The following is a 21798-nucleotide window of genomic DNA, read 5'->3' as shown; positions in this document are numbered from 1 at the left end:
TCCGCTGAACTTCTAAAGATTGCCCAACCTCGGCCTCCATTCCTGTCCACTGCGCCCTCCGTCCGTGTCCAGACCTACCTCTGAGCCGCCCTCCCTGCTCTGCCGGGCTCTCTGGTCCCTCGGTGGTGGGGCGGGGGGGCGCGTAGGGTACAGGGCTGGCTGGGCCATGAGGCTTGCTGACCTGTGGCTGATTCGTACTCATTCTCCCCACAGGTCTGTGCCGCGTGCGTGGAGCTGGCCTGAAGAGTCCCCCGCGGGCAGCTGGCCTGGCGATTCCCTTCGCTCTCACTGCTCTAATCACCCAACACTGTTGCCCGCCAGTGAAACATACCAGGGCCTAGAATTGGTCTCCCCACACCCTGATGCCCACCCTGGAAAAAAAAAGGAGAGCTGCGTACTTGGCAACAGGCTAGCCAATGCATACCCTGTCTTCCCTTCCCATCCTCTGCACAGACCCTGTGGCAGGGACGCACATAGACCCTGCCCCCACCCCTGCATCTCAGGAGCTCAGGGCAGAGACCAGTGGAGGCAGAGAAGAAACAGTGCAGGCGAGTGGGCTCGTCTTGTCTCCCCGCTCTAAGCAGCAGGTCTGATTGTGTCACAGGGAGGAAGACGGGGGTCCCCAGAGCAGACGGCTCATCCCACGCTGGCACTGTTTGGGGTGCCTGGGCTAATCTATCCCCAGGAGACCAAGGCTTGGCCAAGCTGCATCAGCCTGTGCTGGAGGTGTGTGATGGGCCAGCCCCCTAGAAGGTCCCTCCACAGCCTGGGCATTTCCACTGAGCTGCTAAGAGAGGCTACATCCGGAAGCAGGACTCTGGACATCTCAGGCCCACGGGAGAGAAGGCTCTTGGGGCCACGCTAGCACCTGCTCGTGTTCACGATCTCCGGGAGCACGCACGGCACGAGGCGCAGTCCCAGGCTCCCCTCTGCTCGTGCTTCCCACGGCCGGCTGCTCCTAAGCTGCCCTCCCTTCCCCGACATCCTGCGTGTAGCTTTGGCCTCCGTCCGCCGGCTGTGAGTTCGCCCCTGCACCTCCCACGGCAGGGAGTGGTAAGAGAGGGCTGTAAGCAGCTGGGGCAGCTGCTGACCCTTGGGCACCTGTCCGTCCCAACTCAGATGCCCACGGCTGCTTTGCCAGCGCCTGAGTTATCCTGGGAAACCCAATCTCCCAGAGGCACTGGGCAGCCCCTGGCCAGCAGCTTAGCAACCAAACCTTGGCAGAAAGGGCACCTCTGTGGAGGTGGGACTAGAACGCCGAGAGCGAGGGGGTGGGAACCACAGAATGGTTGTCGCTGTTGTTGTTAGGTAATGAAAGGGATCGAGAGGGACTGTGGCCAGATGCTACTTGAAGCACTTTACAAGCAACATCTCATGTAACTCTTACAATTACTTACGAAATAGCCAGTTCTGAGAGCTACGGAGGCTGGGCAGTAAGAGTCCACGTCCCAGTCTGAACGCCAGCCAGGCTGCAGACCGTCTGCTCAGTTCAAGCCTCCCTCCCAGGACAAAGGGGCTCGCCAAGAGCAGGCTGGATGGGACCACCTGGGGTCAGCAACTAGAGCCTGACCTGGCCCTCCACCCCTCACTGTCCGTCCCACGGAGCCACAGGCCAGTCCCACAGCCCTGGGAGGGCCCTCCTGCCACCCCCAGGCTCTTCCTGCAGGGTGAGTGGGAAGTCGGAATGCGTGCGTCCTCCCCACGTCCCCATCCTGGGGGCCTCGGTCCCCTTCTGCAATCCAACACCAGACTCTCTCCAGGGAAGTGACAGACTGGATGTGGTCAAGCACAAGGAAAAGCAAAGCAGTTCTGGGGAGAACACTGACTACTTGCCCGGGGTGGGCGTGGGTGGGGGTGGGCAGGCTGCCTGGCTCATCCCATCAAGCTCCATCCCACGGCCTCCGACTTGCCTCAAGACGTGAACGGCTGACCCAAGCAGCTTCCAGGCTATGTCATCTCCAGGGGGGAGGAACCGGGCCCCACCTGACCTGTCCATGGTTGCATCTCCAGTGCTTAGTGCCCTCACACCTGAGAGGCACCCAGCATTTACTTAAAGAACTCCCTCACCTCCTGCAAGTCTGTGCTGAAATGTGACCTTTTTGACGAGGCCCATCCTGACCACTGTTTAAAGTTGCAACCTGCCCCCCTCCCAAGGGGTCTTGATCCCCGGCTTTAGTTCTTACTCTATAGCTCGTATTGCCTTTTAACAGATTATTTACTACCTACACTCATCTCCAGTCACTCACGCTTCCCATCCTTTAGAATTTGAGTCCTGTGACGGCAGAGACCTTTGCTTGGTGCCAGGATTAGGCCTGGTGTCTAAACCACACCGCACATACAGAGGCACCAATAAATACTTGTTGAATAAATGAACAGCTGGGACTGAATGGGGATCAGGTAGGCAAAGGCGTTCTCCAGTCAGGAGCCGCTGACCCTCAAGAGTGCTGGGCTGGGGCCCCACGGGGTCCTCAGGGAACTTCCCCGTCCTGTTCTCAAGTCTCTGACCAAGGCCAGGGCCGTGTGCCTATCACGCCTGACATCCTGCTTGGGGATACCCTACAGGTCCTGCCTCAGCCCCAGGCTCCAGGACACCCAGCTCCTTGGCAAGTAGAGCCAACAATAACATTATTTACTAGAATCAAACAGTCCTGTACCCAGTCCCTCTCATCAAACCCTGGGAACACCGAGGCAGGTGTCTCGAGAAAAGTCTCCTGTCTCTGCTGAATTCCTGAAGGGCACAGTCAGGTATCTAGCAGCTTCCCTGTCCCCATGCCCAGAGGAGCCTCTCCTAGCTCACAAGAATTCACTGTGGTCCCTGGGAAGGGGAAGGGGAAGGAGTGGGGTGACTCTTCAAAGGACCAGTTTCCTCTGAGAGGCAGGGCGGGGAGGGAAGGCCACCCCCAAGGGAGCTGGGCAAGCCCCATGCTGACAGGGCACAGGGAGAGGAGGCTTTCCCGGGGGATCCTAGGGAGCCAGGGCTGGAGAAGAGCGAACAGTACTGGTGGCCCTACTGGGGGACGCCCATCTTCCATCCCATACCCCACTTTCTCCCTGAAAACTACTCCTGGGCAGGGGAAAACGAAGTTGCCAAACAGACCTGGCATGCCTCAGGAGACCCAGGGGGAGCCCTGATAGTGATATCGCCTGGTGAGATAAGAAGGCCTCTCCGAGCTGAGTACTCAGGATAAGTGAGTCCAGGCAGCCAGTGCTCTTCAAGGCAGCCAACCCAGGAGCAAGGGCCATTGGCTTCTCAGGCCTCCACCCTGGCCCCCGATCCAGGTGTCTCAAAAGCTGCCTCTGCATGTCAGGAAGGACCCCCTTCACGGAACACCACATGGCCCCTGGAGATGCTTGCCAGGGATGCTCAATGTCTCCAATGCGGTAGATAGGGGGGTCACAGACTGATGGCAGAGAAGCCAAACTTTCCAGCTCCGTGTACCATTTTCTCTATGGGAGGGAGGGTCCTGGGGCCAGGAAGTCCTGGCAGGAGAGGATACCCCTTCCCTAAATGAGGTTGAAAGGAGGCACTGTGGAGTTCACAGAAAATCTCCTTAATTACAACAGAGCAGTGCAGGAATGTGCTACCCCAACCTATCCGCCCACCGGGGTGCAGAATGTATACAGCCAAGCCTTCCCCCGAGCAGAAAGCAAAGCAGATTAGATTGTACACACACACTCCTCCCAGGAAAGGCCTGCCAGCGGGGGTCCGGCCGTTAGGCCTCACTCCTGGCTTTTCCAAGGAGTCCCAAGGGCCCCTGGAACCCGAAGTGAGGTTAGGAGAGGCCACTGCCCTCTACCTCTGCTCTCCAAGGAGCAACATCCTCATTCTAAAAGTTCTGATCTCCAGAGGCTTTCAGAAATCAGGATATCTGGACAGAGAAGCCAAATTCCCTCACAACCCGTCAGGCACATCCGAAAGGCCCAGGCATCTGCCCAAGTTCCCGCAAGTGACCACGCTCTGTATGCTTCGTGGGGACGCTAAGCAGCCCACCCTCACCTGGCGCCAGCTATGTGCCAGGCCACACGTGTTTATGACGTTTTTCATCCTCTCGTCAACAACTGTAAAAACAAGGCTTGCTGAGGTTTGGTTAAGTGACAGAGCCAGGGTCACCCAGCAAGAAACCGGCAAGGCACAATTCAAAACTACACCTGAGTCGAAAGACACTTAAAAAACTTAATGAGCACTATATCTGAGGAAAGACCGTGAGGCTCGAGAGAGAAGTTGTTTTCTGTCTTATTTTACACTTTCTAAAACACTTCATTTGCCCCAGTGGGCTCCTATTACCTTTTTTATTTTTTAAACCAATGGGATCAGCTGGGATTAAGGGCCTTTTTCTTTCTTTTAATGCTACTGTGCATTAAAGCGCTACTAAGTGCTAAGTCACTAAGTGATTAAAATTATATTAATCTGGAACTTCCCTGGTGGCGCAGTGGTTAAGAATCCACCTGCCAATGCAGGGGACACGGGTTCGATCCCTGGTCTGGGAAGATCCCACATGCCGCGGAGCAACTAAGCCCGTGCACCACAACTACTGAGCCCGCGTGCCTACAGCCTGAGCTCTGCAACAAGAGAAGCCACTGCAACGAGAAGCCCGTGCACCAACAAACAGTAGCCCCCGCTCGCCACAACTAGAGAAAGCCCACACACAGCAACAAAGACCCAGTGCAGCCAAAAATAAATAAATAAAAAATATAAATTAAAAAAAATTATATTAATCTGCTGCTAAAGGGGATACTCCATTGCCTCAAGGAAAAGTAGGGATGCAGGATGACCCCAGACCTTGGAAACACTGCCCAGTGGCTCCCAGACAGTGGCCCAGTCTAACTTCAGAGAATAGGAGCAAGCACTGGTCAGAGCCCCCAGAGCTGGGTTTGAGCCCTCACTGACATAAGTGAGCACGGGGGGCAGATAGTTGAAGAAAACCAAATCTGAATCCCCTGTGCACAAAATAAAGAGGTTGGACCATTCCCATGCTTCAGCTCACAAAGACCCAGACTGTTCCTCAGAAGCCACTTCTGACTTTGGCTTCCCCTGGGCTGGGCCAGGGCTTTTCTGTTCTGCTGCTCTATTCCTCCCACCTGGGGTTTCCTGTCTCCCTGACACACTCCTCCTCTCCCTGCTCAGAATGCCCTCTGCAGCCTGACAGGACCTTGAGTTGTAAACTCTGCAGAGGCTCCCTAGAGCCCAGGTTAAGACGCCCTGCATCTGGCACATGGATCCCCATGGGGACGGCGCCGAGTCTACGCCCCGCCCACCTCACCCAAAGCTCACCTGCCTCAGGTGAGAGCCTCAGGAGGCCACACCACGGCTCTCCTAGTTACAGTCAGTGCTCCCCACAGCCAAAGCTTGGTGTGTCTGTGAACCGTCCAGCCTGAGCAAACCAAGAGCAAACTTTGCACACTTTCTTTGGCAAGACGGTATTTTTCACTTCTTGCCAAGCCCCAGTGTCCCGCAGCGCAGCCCAACCCCCGTGGTCTTGGAAAAGAGACTGGGTCTCCGAAACGTCCCCTAAAGGTATCCAAAGCCGCCTGAGGCGGAGAAAGGCCCCAAGACCCAAGTCCCTTCCGCGGGCTTCCTGTGTCCGGGGATTAGGAGGCACAAAGGGCCGGCAGGGAGAAGGCCCAGATGGCAGGAGCAGGGGCTAAGCCGCCAACGTAAAGCGCTCCGGGCCCCGCTCGCGGAGAGAGGGCCACTCTGGAGACGCGCGTCGCCTGCCTTTCCGGCCAGGCGCCTTACACGTGGGGCCCGAGACCCGGAGACTCCGTCTCCGCCCGCAGTGACCCTCGCGCCCAGCCGGGCCGAGCACCTGTTTCCCTGCTCTCCAAAGCCAACACTATTGTGCAAACCCGAAACCCAGATTCTGTAATCGCGGGCGGATCAGGCACAGAAAAGTTCCCAGCGGCACTTTCTACAGGTGTTTCTCCCAGACGAGCGGAGCGACGGGATCCGAAGCGAGGCGAGCGGATCTGCGCGCAGCCCTCCCCGCCCAGCCCGGAGAAGCCAGGGGTCCCGGCCCTCCCCTGCCTCCCCGCCCCGAGTGGCGGGCGCCCCAAGTGGCGGGCGCCCCGAGGGGGCGGGCTCGACTAGGTGGGTCCCGGCCCTCACCTCACCTGGAACTCCAGGCCAGCCCCCGTCCGAGGCCTCCGCGTCCCTCGGCGTCGGCCGCCAGCTCCGCTCGCTCCGCCGCGGGCCCACGGGATGCTGGGCGGCAGTCTCCTTCCTGCTCACCTCCGGCGCGGCGAGCAGGGGGCGGAGCCGCCGCTATTTACATAAAGGGTGAGCCGGCCGGGCCGCGGAACCCGGAGAGCAGTGCCCCAGCGGCCCGCCCCCCGGGCCTGGCCCCGCCCCCGGTAGCGCAAAGCCTTAGAGGCCGAGCGCAGCGCGGGCGCCCTCGGGGAGGGCGGGGGCCGTGCTCCGGCCAATCCACGACTCCGTGGACCGCGGGGGCGGGGCCGAGGTCTGCGTGAATATGTACGAGGCACTGCCGGCCCGCCCTCGGCCTCACCTGGGCTCACCTGGGCGTACCTGATCGCAGGACGCCACGCCGCGCCCAGTGTCCCGCCGCCTCCCGGAGGAGGAAATAGTTCCCGGAACGCGCGGCTGCCCCGGGCCACCTCCTAAACCAGGCGATCGGTTCCTCCCACAACCTGGCCCCGAGCTGCCCCGGAGGGAGGGGCATAGCCCGGCCGGCTCTTCCTGTCCGGGTCCCTCAGAGCAGACCCCAATCAGAGAGGGTGACCGGCGAACACAGGGCCAAGTTTCGGGACCCAAGAACTAGGTGGTTTGAGGACTGGGGTGTCGCCGAGGCGCCTCCTCTCTGGGCGGCCTCCAAGCCTGGACCTTCCTCCGGGTAACCGGCAGCAACAGCGACCGGAGTTTTCAGCACGACGAGGGAGGGGATTAGGAACGAGGAGACAGGAGCAGAAGGGGCGCGGAGGCCAGGCCCGCACAGCTCAGAAAGACTAGGATTCAAGCCACACTGACATGTCGCCTCTCGGCCGCCCCTCTACCCGGACCTGGCTGCGTTCAGGGAAGGAGCAGTGGAATGCCATCTTCCCTCTTCGGACCACCCTTCTGAAAGCCAAGCTAGCTAGACGTCAGTGACTTCCCAGAGAAAGGGTCGGGTCGCATTCCTGCCCTCCTGAGAGCTGCTCTTAACTCTAGCACCAGAGGACGAAGTACTCTCTGTGGGTGGATACAGCAGGGGTGAGTGCCTGGGGGCCAGTTCCATGGACAATGGGATGGTGGGTAGGGAGGACTCGTCCAGTATATCCAGCCACAGCATAAAAGGGATCTATTTTTTAATGGCTTTGGCTTTATCGCAAGAAGCAGGCAGGCACCCTCTCATTTAAAGGCACAGAGTCCTCTCTTCTGCCCCGCCTCGCTGGTCTCTGAAATCTAGTCCTGAGTTCCAAGGGGATTTACTGCAAGGCAGCAATCTCAGGCCTGGGGCATGGAAGTGCTGCAGCAGCCAGGTAGGGGGGTCAAAGCTCCCCTCTCCTGCAAGCATCAGACACCCAGGGCCAAGGCCCAGACTAGCCTCTGAAGCTACAGGTCAGAGTCTGGGTGTAGGAGGCAACTGAGATGGTCCCTGAGAGCAGACAGTCCAGGTCCCTCAGAGCAGACCCCTGGCCCGGCCAGAGCTGCGTGGTCAGTGCTCCAGATCCCTGGGTAGCGTGAAGTCCCTGAAGCTGTAGAAGGAGATGTCTCCGTGATCCACCAGGGCAAAGATCAGAGGAACATCCCCGCTCTGGTAGGACAACCGCTTGAGGGTGCAGAGGTCTGGGACTGGCTCATCAAATCTGCGAGAATCAAGGTTAGACTGAGACCTGAACACAGCCCACCCATAGGCTTTGAGAACCCAGCCCTCTGAGGCTCCCAGGGAAGGGTAATTGTAAGACAGGAGTTGGGGGTACAAGAAGTCTGGCCGCTGGGCTCTCCTGTCTGCAAACTGCACGGCTCTGATTAAGTTCTCCAAGTAACACCCAGAGCCCTGGTTGGGTAAGGGGACTAGGAAGAGTAAGGTTCTCGCCACTCTTGGCCTGGAAATCCCTCTGATTCACATCCCTTCTGCTGGGTGAGCCTGGGACTAACGTGGCACAGGAGAGAGACTACTTGAAAATGCCAGGAATGAGAGGTGAGGATTGGGAAGCCTGGGTTCCTGTAGCACTAACTGGCTATGGGGCCTCTCTCTGGACCGCTGGTTCTTTTCAGGGACTGACGAACTAGCCAGGGGCATGGAGAGGAGGTCCAGCTGGTTTACAAGAGAACTGGCAGCAGCCCGGGGGAAGTGCTCGCTGGTCCCGTACCCACTAATGCACATCCGGACATAGGGCTTGCCAGGGTTATTCTTTCGGAAGGTGGCCACAGCATCGGCCTGGTAAACATCAAAGCTGATCTCCAAGCCCCCAGACTTCTCCACCAGCCTGAGGACAGAGTGAGAAACCTTAGGAAACAGGGGCTCTCCTCCCCCATCTTTTCTTTCCACACCACCCTTTCGCTCCCCCAGTTCCTCCAGGGGGACTAAGGAGGGACGGCTACCTTATCTGAGAACCTGGGGAAAAATCTACTCTTGTCTCTCACTCCTCCCTCTCCCCTAGATATACATGAATATTAGCCAGGGTAGGGGTCTCTAGAATGATTCCCCCAGCTCATGCCCAACTTCAGGAGTAAAATCCCAGCTACCAACTCCTGCCGGCACCCAAAGTACTGTGGAGACAGGCACTACCTGGAAACTCGCCGCACGCCTCCATCAGCAAGGTGTGTCGTTTGCAGCACAGAGATATGCTGAAGGACTGTGGCTACAAGGATGGTGAAAATAAGGCGTTGGTGAGGGGAGTCAACCCTCCAGACTCCCCCTGACATTTCTGAATCTGCCATCTAGTTTAGGGTTGCCAGATTTAGCAGATTTCTTTTTTTTAGTATAGGTATGCCCCATGCAACTTTTGGAATATACATATACTAAAAAAATTAGTTGTTTATCTGAAATTCAAATTTAACTGCTCTGACAACACTAGTCTAGTTACTTACAACTCACCATGTTCCCATTAAGGACGGTAGTTCTGAATTCATTAACACAACTCTTGCCTATTAGTTCTCTATTCTTAACATGCAGGGCATGCAAGAAGCTTTCTATTTATTTGACCAATATATCACCCCCTTGTTCTCCTCTGACAGAGCTGGGAGAACAGGGAACCACAGCCAGTTGGTGGCAGAGCCACTCCACATGCATCTCGTTTATGATTTTAAGGATGTGGTTGTAGTTTTCATTCCTCCTCGCCTCTCCTTGGGCACTGACTTGCCATTTCTAAACCTTCCCACCTGGGTCTCTTTGCTGCCTCCCAGAATGGACTATCCTTGTGGGTTCCACTCCACTGACAGCTCTCTCCTCCCCCATCTTCCTCAAGCCTCCATCAGTTGTGGTCAATCCATGCCCCCTTCAAAAGTCTTGTGGCCTATGGCAGGATGAGGGGGTACCTGGGGAGTCTGCCTGACCGGGACTCAGCAAGGGTGTGACAGGCTGGTCCCACAGGTGTGGGGGGTGGCTCTGGGTCTTCTGCAGGTGCCGCCTCTGCAGCAGCTGCTTGTACTCCTGCCAGCTGGAGCAGCGCTGCACCTCGGGATCCGAGTTTACATCCTCCCGGAAGTGCTGGGCCTCCTCTGCCTGTTGCTCCCGTTCCCGCCTGGAGAGCTTCTCCTTCCGCTGGTTTAGCTTCTGGCACCAGGACTCAGCGTCTGTCTCCCGCCCTGCCACGTTGGCCGGGAGCAGCTCTGGGGCGGGGGCAAGCAGGAGGGTATGGCGACTGTCTGAAGCCATGTTGGGGAAGGAGATCTGCTCAAAGTTCCAGCGTGGCTTGCAAGCCCCCTTGACCCCGTTCTCCATTTTGCCACTCTCCTGGCTGCACCGCACCCCCTCCCTGGCCAGCCCAGGGCAGGGCTCCAGGGACCCCAGAAGCTGAAAGGGGCCCATGGGGCCCTTTACGGGGCTTGACTCCTGGGATTTCTCCTCTGGGCATCGGCTGTTCTGGTTGCGGGGAGGTGGGCTGGAGGTCGCCAGGCTCTCGGGTGTCCCATCCACCCCCTGCAGGGGGTTCTCCAGGGCCTTGGGCTTCTTATTAATGGACCTGAGGGACGTGGGGAGGAAATGCAGCACATCTGCTCCTGACTGCTGAGGTGCACGCGACCCACACGTGCCCTACTGCCTCCCTGAGCCCCAGCCCAGCTCTTAAGCCCGGGCATTCTCCAAGGCCCAAACACCAGCACCCCCTCAAGGCTCTCCCTGGGGAGTGGCCATGTGGGGAGCATTACTGAGAGCTGGAGCTCCTCCTCTTCCTCTTGCCATTCCGATCCTCCAAGCGCTGGACACTGCCATCCAAGTTCAGCTGCCTCTCGTAAGGGGACAGGACAGAGCTGTGGGTGAGAATGGGGCAGGCAACAGAACCACCTCCTCAGTCTGGTGCTCCCCGTGGAATGTGTGAGGGACTGACTCAGAGTAAGTCATGGGCCAGGGCTAGAGCCATAACCAGGGGCTAAGGCCCCAGGCAGACCTGCACACGGGGTACGTGGGGGCAGACACAGGGGCCTGTCCATGCAACTTTGTCCAGGCCTCTGGGTCTCACCAACGGCACCTTTGAACAGAGGTTCCCTGAAACCAGGGCTCCTGCAGAGCCAGCAATAAATAATTAATCCCTAGTGAGAAAAATCAGGGGGACGAGAAAACTTGGAAAATCAAGAAAAATGAAAATAAAACCCATAGATACTACTGTAACGTTGTTTCTTACAAACACGCATACTGTCTTTCTCCATGTTTCTCCCTCTCAAAAATGACATTGTACTAACATACTACTGTGTAGTCTTTTTTTACACTCAACAGTATGTTATGGACATTATTCATTCTTCCCTGCCATGATTTTTTTATGCCTGTGAGGCTGTACTGTCCAATATGGTACCCCTAGACAAAAGGGACTATTTAAGTTAAATTTAAATCTATTAAAATTAAACAAAATTAAAAATTCAGTCCCATGGTTACACAAGCCACGTATACTGGATAACACAGACACAGACCATTTTTATCACTACAGAAAGTTCTATCAAATAGCGTTGCTCTGAGGGATAAACTTTAATCTGTATGACCATGCTTTCCCTGTTGGGCTTATAGTATGTTTCCAAAATCACTGATTTCGCAAAGTGATGGTGTTTCATGTAAGCTCCCCACTAAATACAAGTTCTGTGGGGGCAGTGATTTTGCTCTCTGCTATTCCTCAGCAACCAGCATAGGGCCTGGCACCCAGTAGGTAGTCAATAAATATTGCTGAACAAACGACTGAATGAATAAACACGTTTCACAGGTGAACTTACACACACATCTGTGACTGTTTCCTTAAGATATGTTCCACTTTCAAGAATTAAAGGATGTGCTTGTTCTACAGCATGTGTGACATACTGTGAACCTGCAAAGGCTGTACCAGTTTCTCCTCCTGAGTCTGAAAGTCTCTGTGGCTCTTAGCTGTGCTGGATTACTAAGGTGCTGATGCTCAGAAGACCCAGAAGGAAAGAACATTTAACCTAGCAAAAGGAATGTGAAACCCTACTCAGCTGTTAATTCTTCACTTGGTCCTTCATTCATATTTTCACTCAACAAATCTGCTTGCACACCTACTAAGTGCCAGGCACTGTTCCGGTACTGTATCTCCATTCTCACGCTGAGCTGTAGGTGCTCAGTTGTTATCTGTGGAGTGAACGGGATGAAGATGGGGCTCAATCTGATAGCCCAGGATAAGGTGAAATGACCCAGATTTGTCCCAACACGCTTCTCGATGGAGCACCTCCAGCCTGTTCAGAAAGCTGCAGTTCCCCAAGGATTCCAGGTAAGGAGAGGCCACTTTCTACTTTGGGGCCAGTCAGCCAGGTTCCAGGACTAGAATAAATTCGAGGGCAATAAGATAGGGATTTACCTTGCTTGGAATCGTCGAAGCACATAGCCCAGTCTCTTCAGGTGACTGAAGACCTCAAAAGATAAAAAAGTAGAGGTCAGACGTCCACTTTTAAAAACAAGTAGTTTCTCCACACAGAAGCCATTCACCACACCCCCAGATTCCAAACCCTGGGACTGGTAGGACCACACTCCATTATAAACGCTTTCCCCAAACTAAGGTCTCAAGTCTCTGAATTCCTGTCTCTCACTTACTGTGGGCACAAACGACATTTAGCGGTTTCTTAATTTAAACACAAATCCCAAAAAGCTGATAGCTGATGGACCAGGAAAAAAACTACACCCTAGAATATTCTGATACCAAAGCTGTCACCAGTGAAGCTCCTGACTACAATAAAGACGAGATAGCAGAAGGTGGTGAACACCTGGCCGCCCCGCAGCACCTCCATAGATGGGTGGGATGGGGGGAATAGTCTTTGGATGAACCACATGTTCAACCTTGTGTCCCTGTATCCACATCTGAGAGATGTAGGCAGGAATGCCCCCAGCTTGCTTGATCTCTCAAGCCTTCAACATAGCCAAGCACTTCTTCCTGGAAAGACCTTCTCTTGGAGTCTGTGATGCCACCTCTCCTGGTTTTTCTCCTGCATTGCCAGACCCTCTTCAGTTCCCTTATCTTCCCCCTGACCTCCTCAGGTTAGAGTGCCCCAGTTCTCAGACACAGCCCTCTACTCTGGCCACACCTAGGTACAGCCCAGTGGGGTTTGAAATACCATCCATGCCATCATGGTGTCCACATTTCTGTCTCTAGCCTGGTGCCCCTCCTACTCTTTGTCTTTTTCCTGGCACTCAGCTGTGAAGTCAACCATCCATTTGCCTGCTTACTTATATATTACCCAAGTGCCACCACTAGGATGTAAGCACCATGACAACAGAGCCCTTGCAGGTCTTGTAGCCTCAGCACATGGCTCTGTGCCTAGCACCTCGGAGGTACTTATAAATACTCATTAGTTCAGTGGATGGGTGGCTTCTGTCCCGCGAGAGGGTGGCAGATACCTGGTACTGCAGGAAAGTCACAGTGTCCTCAGTCAGCAGCAGCTGGTAGGCCTCTTGGATAGACAGTGGAAGGTCTTGGTGGAAGAGCTGGATAGAGCCCTGGAAGCGGGGCCAACAGCTCAGCTTGTGAACCGTCCCTGCAGTGGCACAGCCAATGAGGCAACTTCCCTGCTCCGATATCCGCGTGCTACGCCCCCCTCATCACAGCAAGAATAGGGCCAACCAGGAAGGGGAGGGGGGAGAGGGAGGCAGCACCAATAACTTCGACTGGAATGCCTGCTCCCTGCGTGGTATTCTTGTCTCCTGCTCTAGAAATCAGGTTACAAGCTCCCTGAATACTCAGTTGTATATACTTTTTCTCCAATAAAAACGTCCTTCCGGTTCCTTGGTCCCAACCCCTTCTCCACTCTCCCAGGGCCCCACTCACACACTCCAGCAGATACAAGGCCTCTTCCGGGTGAAGCCGCTGCCGGCCCTGCTCTGAGAAGCCCATAGTCTGCCAGAATTTACCCTGCGTGGGATCCAGACCAAATGTCACAAAAGAGCCAGGAGGGCAGAGAAGGCGGGTTCCCTGTCTCTGAACCCCACCGCTCACCGCAGGAGACTTCAACTCCACGAAGCCTTCTTCCGGTCTCCACTCGGCGGCCACCAAACTGCCCCTGGCGAGGAGTAGGGAGGGGTCCGTCTCAGTCTACCGGATTAGTCTACCGGGTCCGTCCGCCCCGGCTTTGCCCCCGCCCCGGCCCGGCCCCCTCACAGACGCTCCACGCGCTCCTCCGCCAGCAGCTGCCAGAGCTCCTCGCGGCACACTCGCAGTCGCTCAGCCTGGGCCGCTGAGCCGTCGGGGAGGAAGTCCTTGGGGCCATGCGAGCGCTGGGGCAGCTTCTGGGACCTGGAACGGGCAGCGAAGAGCTCCGGGGCACTGGGGAAGGAAGGGACGCGGGGTTAGCGCCGCGCAGTCGGGGCCGCTCGGCCCAGGCCTGGATCCCCGTCCCGGGTGCCCGGGCCCTTCCCGGCGCCCACTCCGCTGTCCCGGCGCCTCCCCCGAGCCGGGCCGCGCCGCACCTGAGCACGCGCCCGGCAGGCACCTCCACCGAGGCTGACTCGGGTTCGGGCTCCATGGGGTTGCGGTCTGCCGCTGCGCGCGCGCGCGCGCGCCACGCCCACGCCCCGCCCACCGCCGGAACTCCGCGCGGCCCTAGCGCCCGCGGATCTTAACTCTGCTCCTCGGGTCTCCGGATCAACCCACCTGCTTTCCACCTTCCTGGGTGTCCTGGGTCCTAGAGGCTGCCCACAAACATGTGCCTCGATTCCGGGGGCGGAGAGCTTGCAGGTTTCTGGATTGGGAGGCGCTCCCCTCTCCTATCCCCAGCCCGCCTCTGGGCTTCTCTCTAGTAAAACTTGAGGAGCCCGGCGATAGAAAAGTGTAGTATGAAGAGTCAAATGCGTGACCCTCCCCTCCGCAGCCCTGGGCTGCTTAGTCCCCACCACCCAAGCTGGACAGGGAGGTTAGAAGAGGGGGTTTAGAGAAGGGAGAGCTTTGGGTTCCTGAATTCCACCTTCACAAACTGAAGGTCACCGAGGGCTGTCAGGTGCAGTCTAGGGAGGTTCGGAGTTCCTTCAGGGTCTTCCGTTAGGTCCCTTCCTAGGGGGTCCGAAGCCGGGTTTCCAGGGCCGGGGCGGGTTGGGGGGAGGCGCTGTCCGACCCACGATGGTGCTGAAGCGCCACCCCAGCCCGTCATTAGCACCTCCTCAAGGCTGGGGTCCCCGCCGCCGCCACCGTGGGTCGTTCCAACACAGTCCGCTAGGTGGCACCATTGCTCCGACCAGTGGCTGTCGGTCGGAGACTCTGGCCGCGGGCGGAGGTCGCCGCGGGAGTCCCGGGAAGGGCGAGGGTCAAAGAGGAAGGGGGTCTTCCCAAGTGGGATTCCTGGGTCTCGGTTCCCAGATCCCTTCACATCACGTCTTCTGTCCCACCCAGTCACAAACAGGGTATCTCACCATTCGGTCTGAACTCTAGAGCCCCGGGTCGCCCGGGGCTCCACAGCCAGGAGGCAGCTGCGCGCACTCTCGGCCCCACCCACGCCGCTTCACCTGGGCGCATGCGCTGACCCGGCCAGCGTCCTCGGTCCGGACCAGAGAGAGGGGGCGGGGCCTGACGCGGATCGGGGCGGGGCCGTAGGCACTGACTGACAGTCCGACTGCGCTGCCGGGACGGTCCCTCCGCTCCCGATCCGGCCGGAGGGAGGGGGGAGGGGCGGGATTTCCTGCGGGAGGCGCCGAGCCGGCCTTGGAAAAGGAGAAGGAGGAGAAAAAGGGTAAGGGGGGCAGTGGGAGCCGCCGTCCAGAGTGCCAGGGACCGAGCAGGACCTGCCGGATCCCCGGCGGGGAGGCTGGGAGAGGTGAGACTGCGGGGACTGATCTGGGGGTCAGCACCGTTGAGGGCGGGCACAAACTAACTTTTCTTGCGGGATCCGCGGGCGCCTTCATCTGTCGTGTCCTTCCGTCCTCCTCGCTCCCCTGTACCGTCTTCCCGCATCAATTCCTCCAGCGCTTGGCCCTCCCGGTCCCTCCCGCCGCTTTGTTCCCCGGTCCGCCTGGGCTGGGCTAGGTTGGGGGGTTGCGCGGCGCTGGACTGGCATTCCGGGGGGCGGGGGAGCCAGCCCGACCCCATGCACTGCCAGGGGCGCCCTCCCCCAATGTCGGCCGCGGGCCTTGAGCTGGAGTGCCATCTGGTTTGGGCTTGGGACTTTTGGGGAGTAAGAGGACCCCAGCTAGGGCCCCAGGCCTGCACAGGTCTCATGCCACAGGACTCGGGCAACAAATTCTCGGCCACCTAGGAACTGACGTAAGCTTTTCCAAAGTGAAGTCTGGGCTCTGGGCCTCAGATTCAGGCTTGGGAGGGCAGGCAGCCCCATTTACCAGCAGTGCCCCGGCTCTCACCTCTGTTCTCCGCCCAGCTGCTTCCCCATCCCACACAAGGGGTGAGGATGGGTCAACAACAGGTGCTGTAAAGCCTCCCTGTCCTGCAGGCAGACACCCCGCCAGAGATGGGGGGCCCTAACTCCCCAGTGCACCCTCTGAATTCATAAAGAGCCCTGGGGCTAGGGCATCCAGCTATTACAGCAAAGCTCGGATAGGGGAGGTTCTAGGGGCAGGCACCTTCCACAGGGAGTGACCCCTGCCCGTCTGCCTGTGCCTGACCCTCCCAGGCCCCACCTCCTGGCCCACCAGTTGTCTGTGGGTGTCAGAGCCTCAGGCTGTGGAGAACAGGCTGCTGGCCCGACCTGCCCCAGTGTCGTGCTGCCAGGGCCCCTCCTGCCCCAGGTTGAGGTGCTGCCAGGCCCTGGGGCCTCAGTGACTCAGCCTCCCCCTCCCAGAACACCACCTCCCCGCTTCCAAATACTCCTCTCATGCATGGCGGCTCCCTCCCCCTTTTGAGTGGCTCAGCCCCTCCCTTGACTCAGAAGGGCAGCCGGGGTGATTGGGGGACTCCCTGGAAGCCCTGTCTGTTCTTTCTCTGAGCCCTGCTTCTGGGACCCTTACAGACTCCGGCCCAGCCTTCAGCAGACCTTCAGCGGACCACATCTTTTGCAGACCCCTGAGACATGTCCACCGCTGCTGACTGAGGTGTGAGGGAATGCTGGCTGCTCTCTGGGTGGGCACTGGTGCTCCTGAGCCACGTTGGAAAGATTGGCACCCCCAGTCCTGGCCCATCCCTGGGCTGTCGGAAGCTGCAAGCTGATATCCGTTCAGATTTCCACACAGCCTCTGCCCCCTCAGAGATCAGCTTTCCTGCTTGTGGTGGCAGCTCACGAAGCACCTTGAGGGGGTACCCGTCAGCGCCTAACAAGAAGCCCACTGCCTGGGACACCAGACACACTCCCCCTGGACGCCTGGCCCTCCAGAGGGCCAAGGGATGGCACCCTGACACCTCGGCTTCGACCCGTTTCCCTGCCTCTGCCCTGGACTCCTGAGCTCAGAGCCCAGCCCAGGGACCAGGATGGGTCGAGAACAGGACCTGATCCTCGCTGTCAAGAATGGAGATGTGACTGGTGTGCAGAAACTGGTGGCTAAGGTCAAGGCCACAAAGACCAGTGAGTACTTGACGGGGTGACTCTCCAGCTAAGACCCTCCCTGGAGAGCCAGGCTGTGGAGAGAGGCCTGGGCGGTCACTCCGACCTGGGGACTTGGGGTGGGAGTGCCTCTGTGTGGGAGAGCCAGTGAGGAAGTTGGGTCCCCCTTGCTGTGAACCCTTAGGCAAGTCACTTTACCTCTCTGGGCCTCAGTTTCCTCACCTGTAAAGTAAAAGTATTGAAGTACATTCATTCTAAGTTTTTTGGGTGCCTATGGTGTGCCAGGCTCTAAGCACTGAGCCACAGCAGTGAACAAGACAAACTAAAAGTCCTGCCCTCATGGAGTTGCCTTTAGCAGGTGGTTTTTCCAATGTGTTCTTTGGAGCCGTGGGGTTTCTGCCAGTGAGTTGGGAAAGACTGAATAGCTAGAGCTCAACCTCCACGCCCACCCCCAGTTCAACCAGAGCATCTCTGTGTTTTTGCCAGCTTGATGCAGATATCTGTAAGATGGCTTTTTAAAGGGAATTCTGCTTAAAACAAAGTTCAACATTATCTAACTGCTTACGAAAGCCCCCATCCCCCTGACTTATCTGCCTGTGTCCCCTGGGGGGGGGTGGTGTCCTAAGTTAATTTTCTGGAGGTCTCTGCAGCCTGGGGTCTCTAGTCGACAAGGTTGTGGGAGCTCTGTGCACAGGTGGCTACACCTGACTTCCATCTCCTGAGTACCTGTGCAGCGAGACCCTGCAAGGAGAGTAGACCTCTGGGCTTCAGGGCAAGCTCTCTGGACTGTCCCAGGAGGACACTGGACTTGTCCCCTTGAGTTCCTGGACCAGCAGGGACAGGAGATGGCTCCTGCCACCAGACTTGGGCTGGGGGAGAGAGGGTCCTTCTGGAGTGCTGGGGCTCTAGCCCAAGACACAGCTTGGCCCTCTGCACAGGAAGGAGTCCCCCAGGCTACCTGAAGATGTCCAATTATCCCCACCCACACCTGGGAGCGTGGGGTGCCAGAAGGAAGGATTTTAAGGGCCTGGGAGTTGTGCACGTGTGTGAGTGTCCCCACTTACACGCCAGGGCAGGACACCCGGGGTGTAGGGAGATGGAATCGTGAGGGGTGCTCTCTGTGCCCTGGGGGAGTGGATGCAGGGTGAGCCCGATGGGGGAAGGTGCCAAGGAGGGTCCAGGGAGGCCCTGGAGGCCCCAGGGTGGGAGCCACTGCCCCTCCTCCCCTCACCTCTGTGTTGCTTTTGGCAACCTGCCCAGTAGGGCCTTGGTTGAGCTGCTGCCGGCCTCACAGCCCTGGGGCCTCAGACCTCAAAGTGAGGCCCTCAGGAGGGCAAGTGGCTGGAGGCTGGTGGCAGAAACCTTGCAGCCAGGCTCCTAGGCTCCGGGAAGGTCCCCTGTGCCCAGAGGGGGGAAACATCTGTGGAGGAAGATGATCCTTCCCCCCACTCCCCAGGGGACTTGCACAGAGTGTAGGCACAGGCACAGAGCGATAGGGTCCTGGAACCACCTGTCCCCCCTCCCAGTCCTCTGAGAAGCTGGGAAAGCTGGTGACAAAAAGGAGATCACAAGGTGACCTTTGCAGACCCTACAGTTTATGAAATATTGTAATCCTCTCCATTCCCTGGGAGATGGGTACTTCTACATGCACTTTACAGATAAGGAAACTGACACTCAGAGAGGGTTAGTGATTTGCCCAAGGTCACACGGCCATTGTGTGGCAGATCAAAGACAAGCCTGAGCCCTCTGCCCTGTGCTGCCGCACTTGGCTGCCCATCAGAATTACCTAGGGATAGTTCTGCAAGTACAGACTCCCCGGTCTCTCCCAGAATTACAGAATCATCACAGAGAGCCTGGGACTCTGCAAATCCGAAAGTTCTTCAGGTGATTCTGAAGCAGTTCTGAGAAGGGAGGCTGGAAACTCCTGCTCCATACCCAGAAAGGCAAAGGAAACTGCTGGAAGGGAGGTGGCAGGGCTCCCTCTTTTCCCTCTGCCGGTGGCTAAAGCTTTCTGGCTGTCCAGAGAGAGGTGCTCCCTCAGCCTGCTGCATCTGATATCTGGTCACTGGGGGCCGGCTTTCCCTGCCTACCCAGGTCCTCTTCAGGGAGCAGGTGGCTGGGAGGAGAGGGCTACAGTTGCCCTGGCCTTGCCTCTGCCCTTCCTCCCACCCTCCCCTGCCCCCTTTTTTGAGCTGTCTCCTTCTCTGGCCAGAGGAAATGGAGTGGGCTGGGGGCGGCCTGCTGAGCTCACATCCTCTGCCCGAGCCTAAATCAGGAGGAGCGACCCTTCCACCCGCAGAGCCAGGCCTGGGAAGAAGGTTGTGCCGCAGGGGAAGTGCCGGGAGCCACTGCCAAGAACCTAGGACCCTCCACCCTCCCACCAAGGTCCCCAGTTCAGTCACTCTGAGCCTCTCCCCACCGCCTTTCCGGCCATTGTTCGGGAAAGAACAGAGCCACCCAGCCTGGCCCTGCCCCTGTTCCTGTCCCTTCTGTCATGTTGTCCTGCCACTCCCCGGAGGGGCTGCCTCTCACCGCTGAGCTGCCCCAGCCCAGGCTGTCCAGGCTGGCAGTAGCTGGAGGGACTTTCTGTGCCTCTTCCCTGCTTGACCTCGTTGTCTTCACTGAGGCTCAGAGAGGTACCAGGGCTGGCCAAGGTCACACAGCCAGTAAGAGGGAGAAGAATTTGAATCATGCACTTCCTGCTTCTAGGGCCCCTGTTCTTTCCACTGCCCTGAATGGTTCTGTGTGACAAGGACTTTCCAAGGGGGCTACAGGAAGGCTGGGAGGCCTGGGTTTCTTTCCTGTGGCCCCCACCCCCTCACCTCTTCCGTCACTCTTTGACTCCGTATTCACCTTTTCGCTGTGGCGCACTCGCCTCAGCCCTAAGCGTAGCTGTCTCCCCCTTCCCATCCTGTGCTCCTCACTGCAGGCTTGGTCCCTCCCTACTGGAATGAGGCCCTGTCTTGCTGGGGTATTCAGGGGCCCACCAGGGCCTGGGGGGCAGGCCTGGACCAGCATGCTTGGCGCCCTGCCCAGCCGGGTTGAGCCAGGCCTCCTCCTTCCCGGCAGGGGTGGGTTCCAGCAGGAGGCAGGGGCCCGCCTGTGACAGGCACTCTCCTTCCCCTCCGCAACACTCCTCGGGGCCCACCCCCTCCCACACCCTGGCTCACACGTGGAGCACACCTGTCTGAACCCCATCCCTGTCACCGAGAGGGGGATGAACCAGCATCCTCCCCTTGCTCCCCGGGGTACAGAGCTCTCTGCTAGGAGCCTGTGGGTGCAGAGTCAGCAGTTACTCCCCTGACAGGGGCCCTGGGGGGACTGTACCAGCTTTCGCTGGAGGACAGCCTCTTGGTAATAATGGCTAACATGTAAGGAGTGCTGAATGGTGAGAGCTCCCGTCTTTCACAAGGGTCAGGCATTGTACTCACAACCCCCGTGAGCAACTTGTGTGATCAGCCCATTTTACAGATGAGGACACAACCCGAGAGGTCAAGTGACTTGTCCAAGATCACACCGCTAGTATGTGGCAGAGCCAGGGCGTGGCGAGGTCTGTGTGACACCACCTTCCCCACTATGCTCCGCTCAGGGATGACCCAGGGCCGGGCAGTGTGGCCTTTGAGTCCAGCCCTGGCATCCGCCCTCTACTCTCGAGCTTCTGGTACCCTCTCCTTTCTCTCCCAGCCCCCTCGGCCCGTGGGACAATGAGGCTCACTCCTTGGCCCATTCAGGCAGGAATGCCAACCATGCGCTCGTGGGACTGTCCTCTGAGGGCATAGCATGCCAGTCCCCCCCCCGCCCCCTTTGACCCTATAAACAAGCGGGGCTGGGGGCCCAGGGAAGCCAGGCCACTGCTGCAGCGGCGCCCTCCAGCTGATGGGCCAGGGTGGGAAGCCATAGGGACTGACAGCTAAAGGGCCATGGGGCAGATGCTTTCCTGCACTCCAAGAGGTCAGCTGGAGGCGGGAGATGGGCGGGGAGGGGGCGCTGGGTCAGGTGTGGGCAAGGGCGGCTCATTCGAGGGTGCCCTGATGCCTCCCGCTCTGACCCCCAGAGCTCCTTGGCTCCACGAAGAGACTCAACGTCAACTACCAGGATGCTGATGGGTGAGCGGGAGCCCCCGTCCCTCTTGAAAACTGGGGGAGGGGGGGAGGGGCAGTGGAAAGACCTGGGGCCTAGAGTCCCTTCCCCTCTCAAACTTGGCCCTTGAAGCGTGTTTGCCGAGAGCTCAGGGCCCTGCCCGCGCGCCTGCCCGTGGAGCTATCCCTGAGGGAGGGGAGGGGGCCCTGGTGCCTCTCTGAGAGGCCTCCTTGGGTCAGATTCCTGCTGGGCCCCCCTTTCTCCCTGGAGGGTAGGAGCCCTCGGGCTCCTGCTCCCACGGCCCCCTCCCCTGGGCCGGCTGTGAGGGAGGCCAGACAAACAGGCCTGTCAGCGCAGACACTGAGCCCTTTCATGCTGCAGCCCGGCTGCTCTGCTCCCGTGGCAGGGCTGGCGGGGGGGGGGCCGGGGGTGCAGTGGCAAATAACTCATCCCTGACGGCCCCCAGGATGGGGCTGCTGTGAAAGACCAGGATTTGGGGGCGGGGGGCCGCTCCCTGACACCCCCGACCTTGTGTCCCACCACACCAGGTTCTCGGCTCTCCACCACGCCGCCCTGGGGGGCAGCCTGGAGCTCATAGCCTTGCTGCTGGAGGCTCAGGCCACCGTTGACATCAAGGACAGCAATGGTGAGAG

The 21798-nt window shown here is 58.4% G+C and overlaps 3 protein-coding genes across 10 annotated transcripts in view; 1 reads left to right on the top strand and 2 right to left on the bottom strand.

The window, feature by feature from the left end:
- LLGL2 (LLGL scribble cell polarity complex component 2) overlaps positions 1-6250 on the bottom strand; it is a 33940-nt gene extending 27690 nt beyond the window's left edge. For 2 of the 6 annotated variants that reach the window (XM_060290229.1, XM_060290227.2), the window contains exons 1-2: positions 6112-6245; positions 5273-5372 (exon numbers count right to left, since the gene is read on the bottom strand). The gene's annotated coding sequence lies outside the window, so the exon portion shown is untranslated. Of the gene's footprint in view, positions 1-5272; positions 5373-6106 lie in introns of all 6 variants that reach the window. The other 4 variants (XM_030837654.2, XM_060290232.1, XM_060290228.1 and 1 more) reach the window with 4 other exon arrangements.
- A 1026-nt stretch (positions 6251-7276) lies between these two features.
- On the bottom strand, positions 7277-14134 carry TSEN54 (tRNA splicing endonuclease subunit 54). Its single transcript, XM_030837660.3, has 11 exons — positions 14055-14134; positions 13747-13911; positions 13585-13648; positions 13417-13500; positions 12990-13088; positions 11956-12008; positions 10310-10411; positions 9479-10125; positions 8730-8802; positions 8311-8427; positions 7277-7803 (listed from the first exon to the last, which is right to left on the bottom strand). Exons 1-11 carry the CDS (start codon positions 14108-14110, stop codon positions 7653-7655), a joined length of 1611 nt encoding a protein of 536 aa, XP_030693520.1. The 5' UTR covers positions 14111-14134; the 3' UTR covers positions 7277-7652.
- Positions 14135-15206: 1072 nt separating this feature from the next.
- CASKIN2 (CASK interacting protein 2) overlaps positions 15207-21798 on the top strand; it is a 14072-nt gene continuing 7480 nt past the window's right edge. Inside the window, exons 1-4 of one of the 3 annotated variants that reach the window (XM_030837647.2) lie at positions 15207-15307; positions 16538-17086; positions 21120-21171; positions 21694-21791. In XM_030837647.2, coding sequence (XP_030693507.1) covers positions 16993-17086; positions 21120-21171; positions 21694-21791 — 244 coding nt within the window. In that variant the 5' untranslated portion in view covers positions 15207-15307; positions 16538-16992. Of the gene's footprint in view, positions 15392-16537; positions 17087-21119; positions 21172-21693; positions 21792-21798 lie in introns of all 3 variants that reach the window. The other 2 variants (XM_030837649.2, XM_060290104.1) reach the window with 2 other exon arrangements.

Source organism: Globicephala melas, chromosome 20 (assembly GCF_963455315.2).
Source record: "Globicephala melas chromosome 20, mGloMel1.2, whole genome shotgun sequence".
NCBI classification, from domain to species: Eukaryota; Metazoa; Chordata; class Mammalia; order Artiodactyla; family Delphinidae; genus Globicephala; species Globicephala melas.
The sequence above is the reverse complement of the archived record's forward strand: the minus strand, read 5'-3'. Positions and strand labels throughout refer to the sequence as shown.

Excerpts from the sequence above, each read along its gene's own strand:
- TSEN54 (XM_030837660.3), bottom strand. The coding sequence starts at position 14,110 with ATGGAGCCCGAACCCGAGTCAGCCTCGGTGGAGGTGCCTGCCGGGCGC. Across the intron at positions 10,412-11,955 it reads CTTCGACGATTCCAAGCAAG|CTCTGTCCTGTCCCCTTACG; the intron begins GTAAATCCCTAT and ends TCTCACCCACAG. Across the intron at positions 7,804-8,310 it reads GTCCGGATGTGCATTAGTGG|ATTTGATGAGCCAGTCCCAG; the intron begins GTACGGGACCAG and ends TGATTCTCGCAG.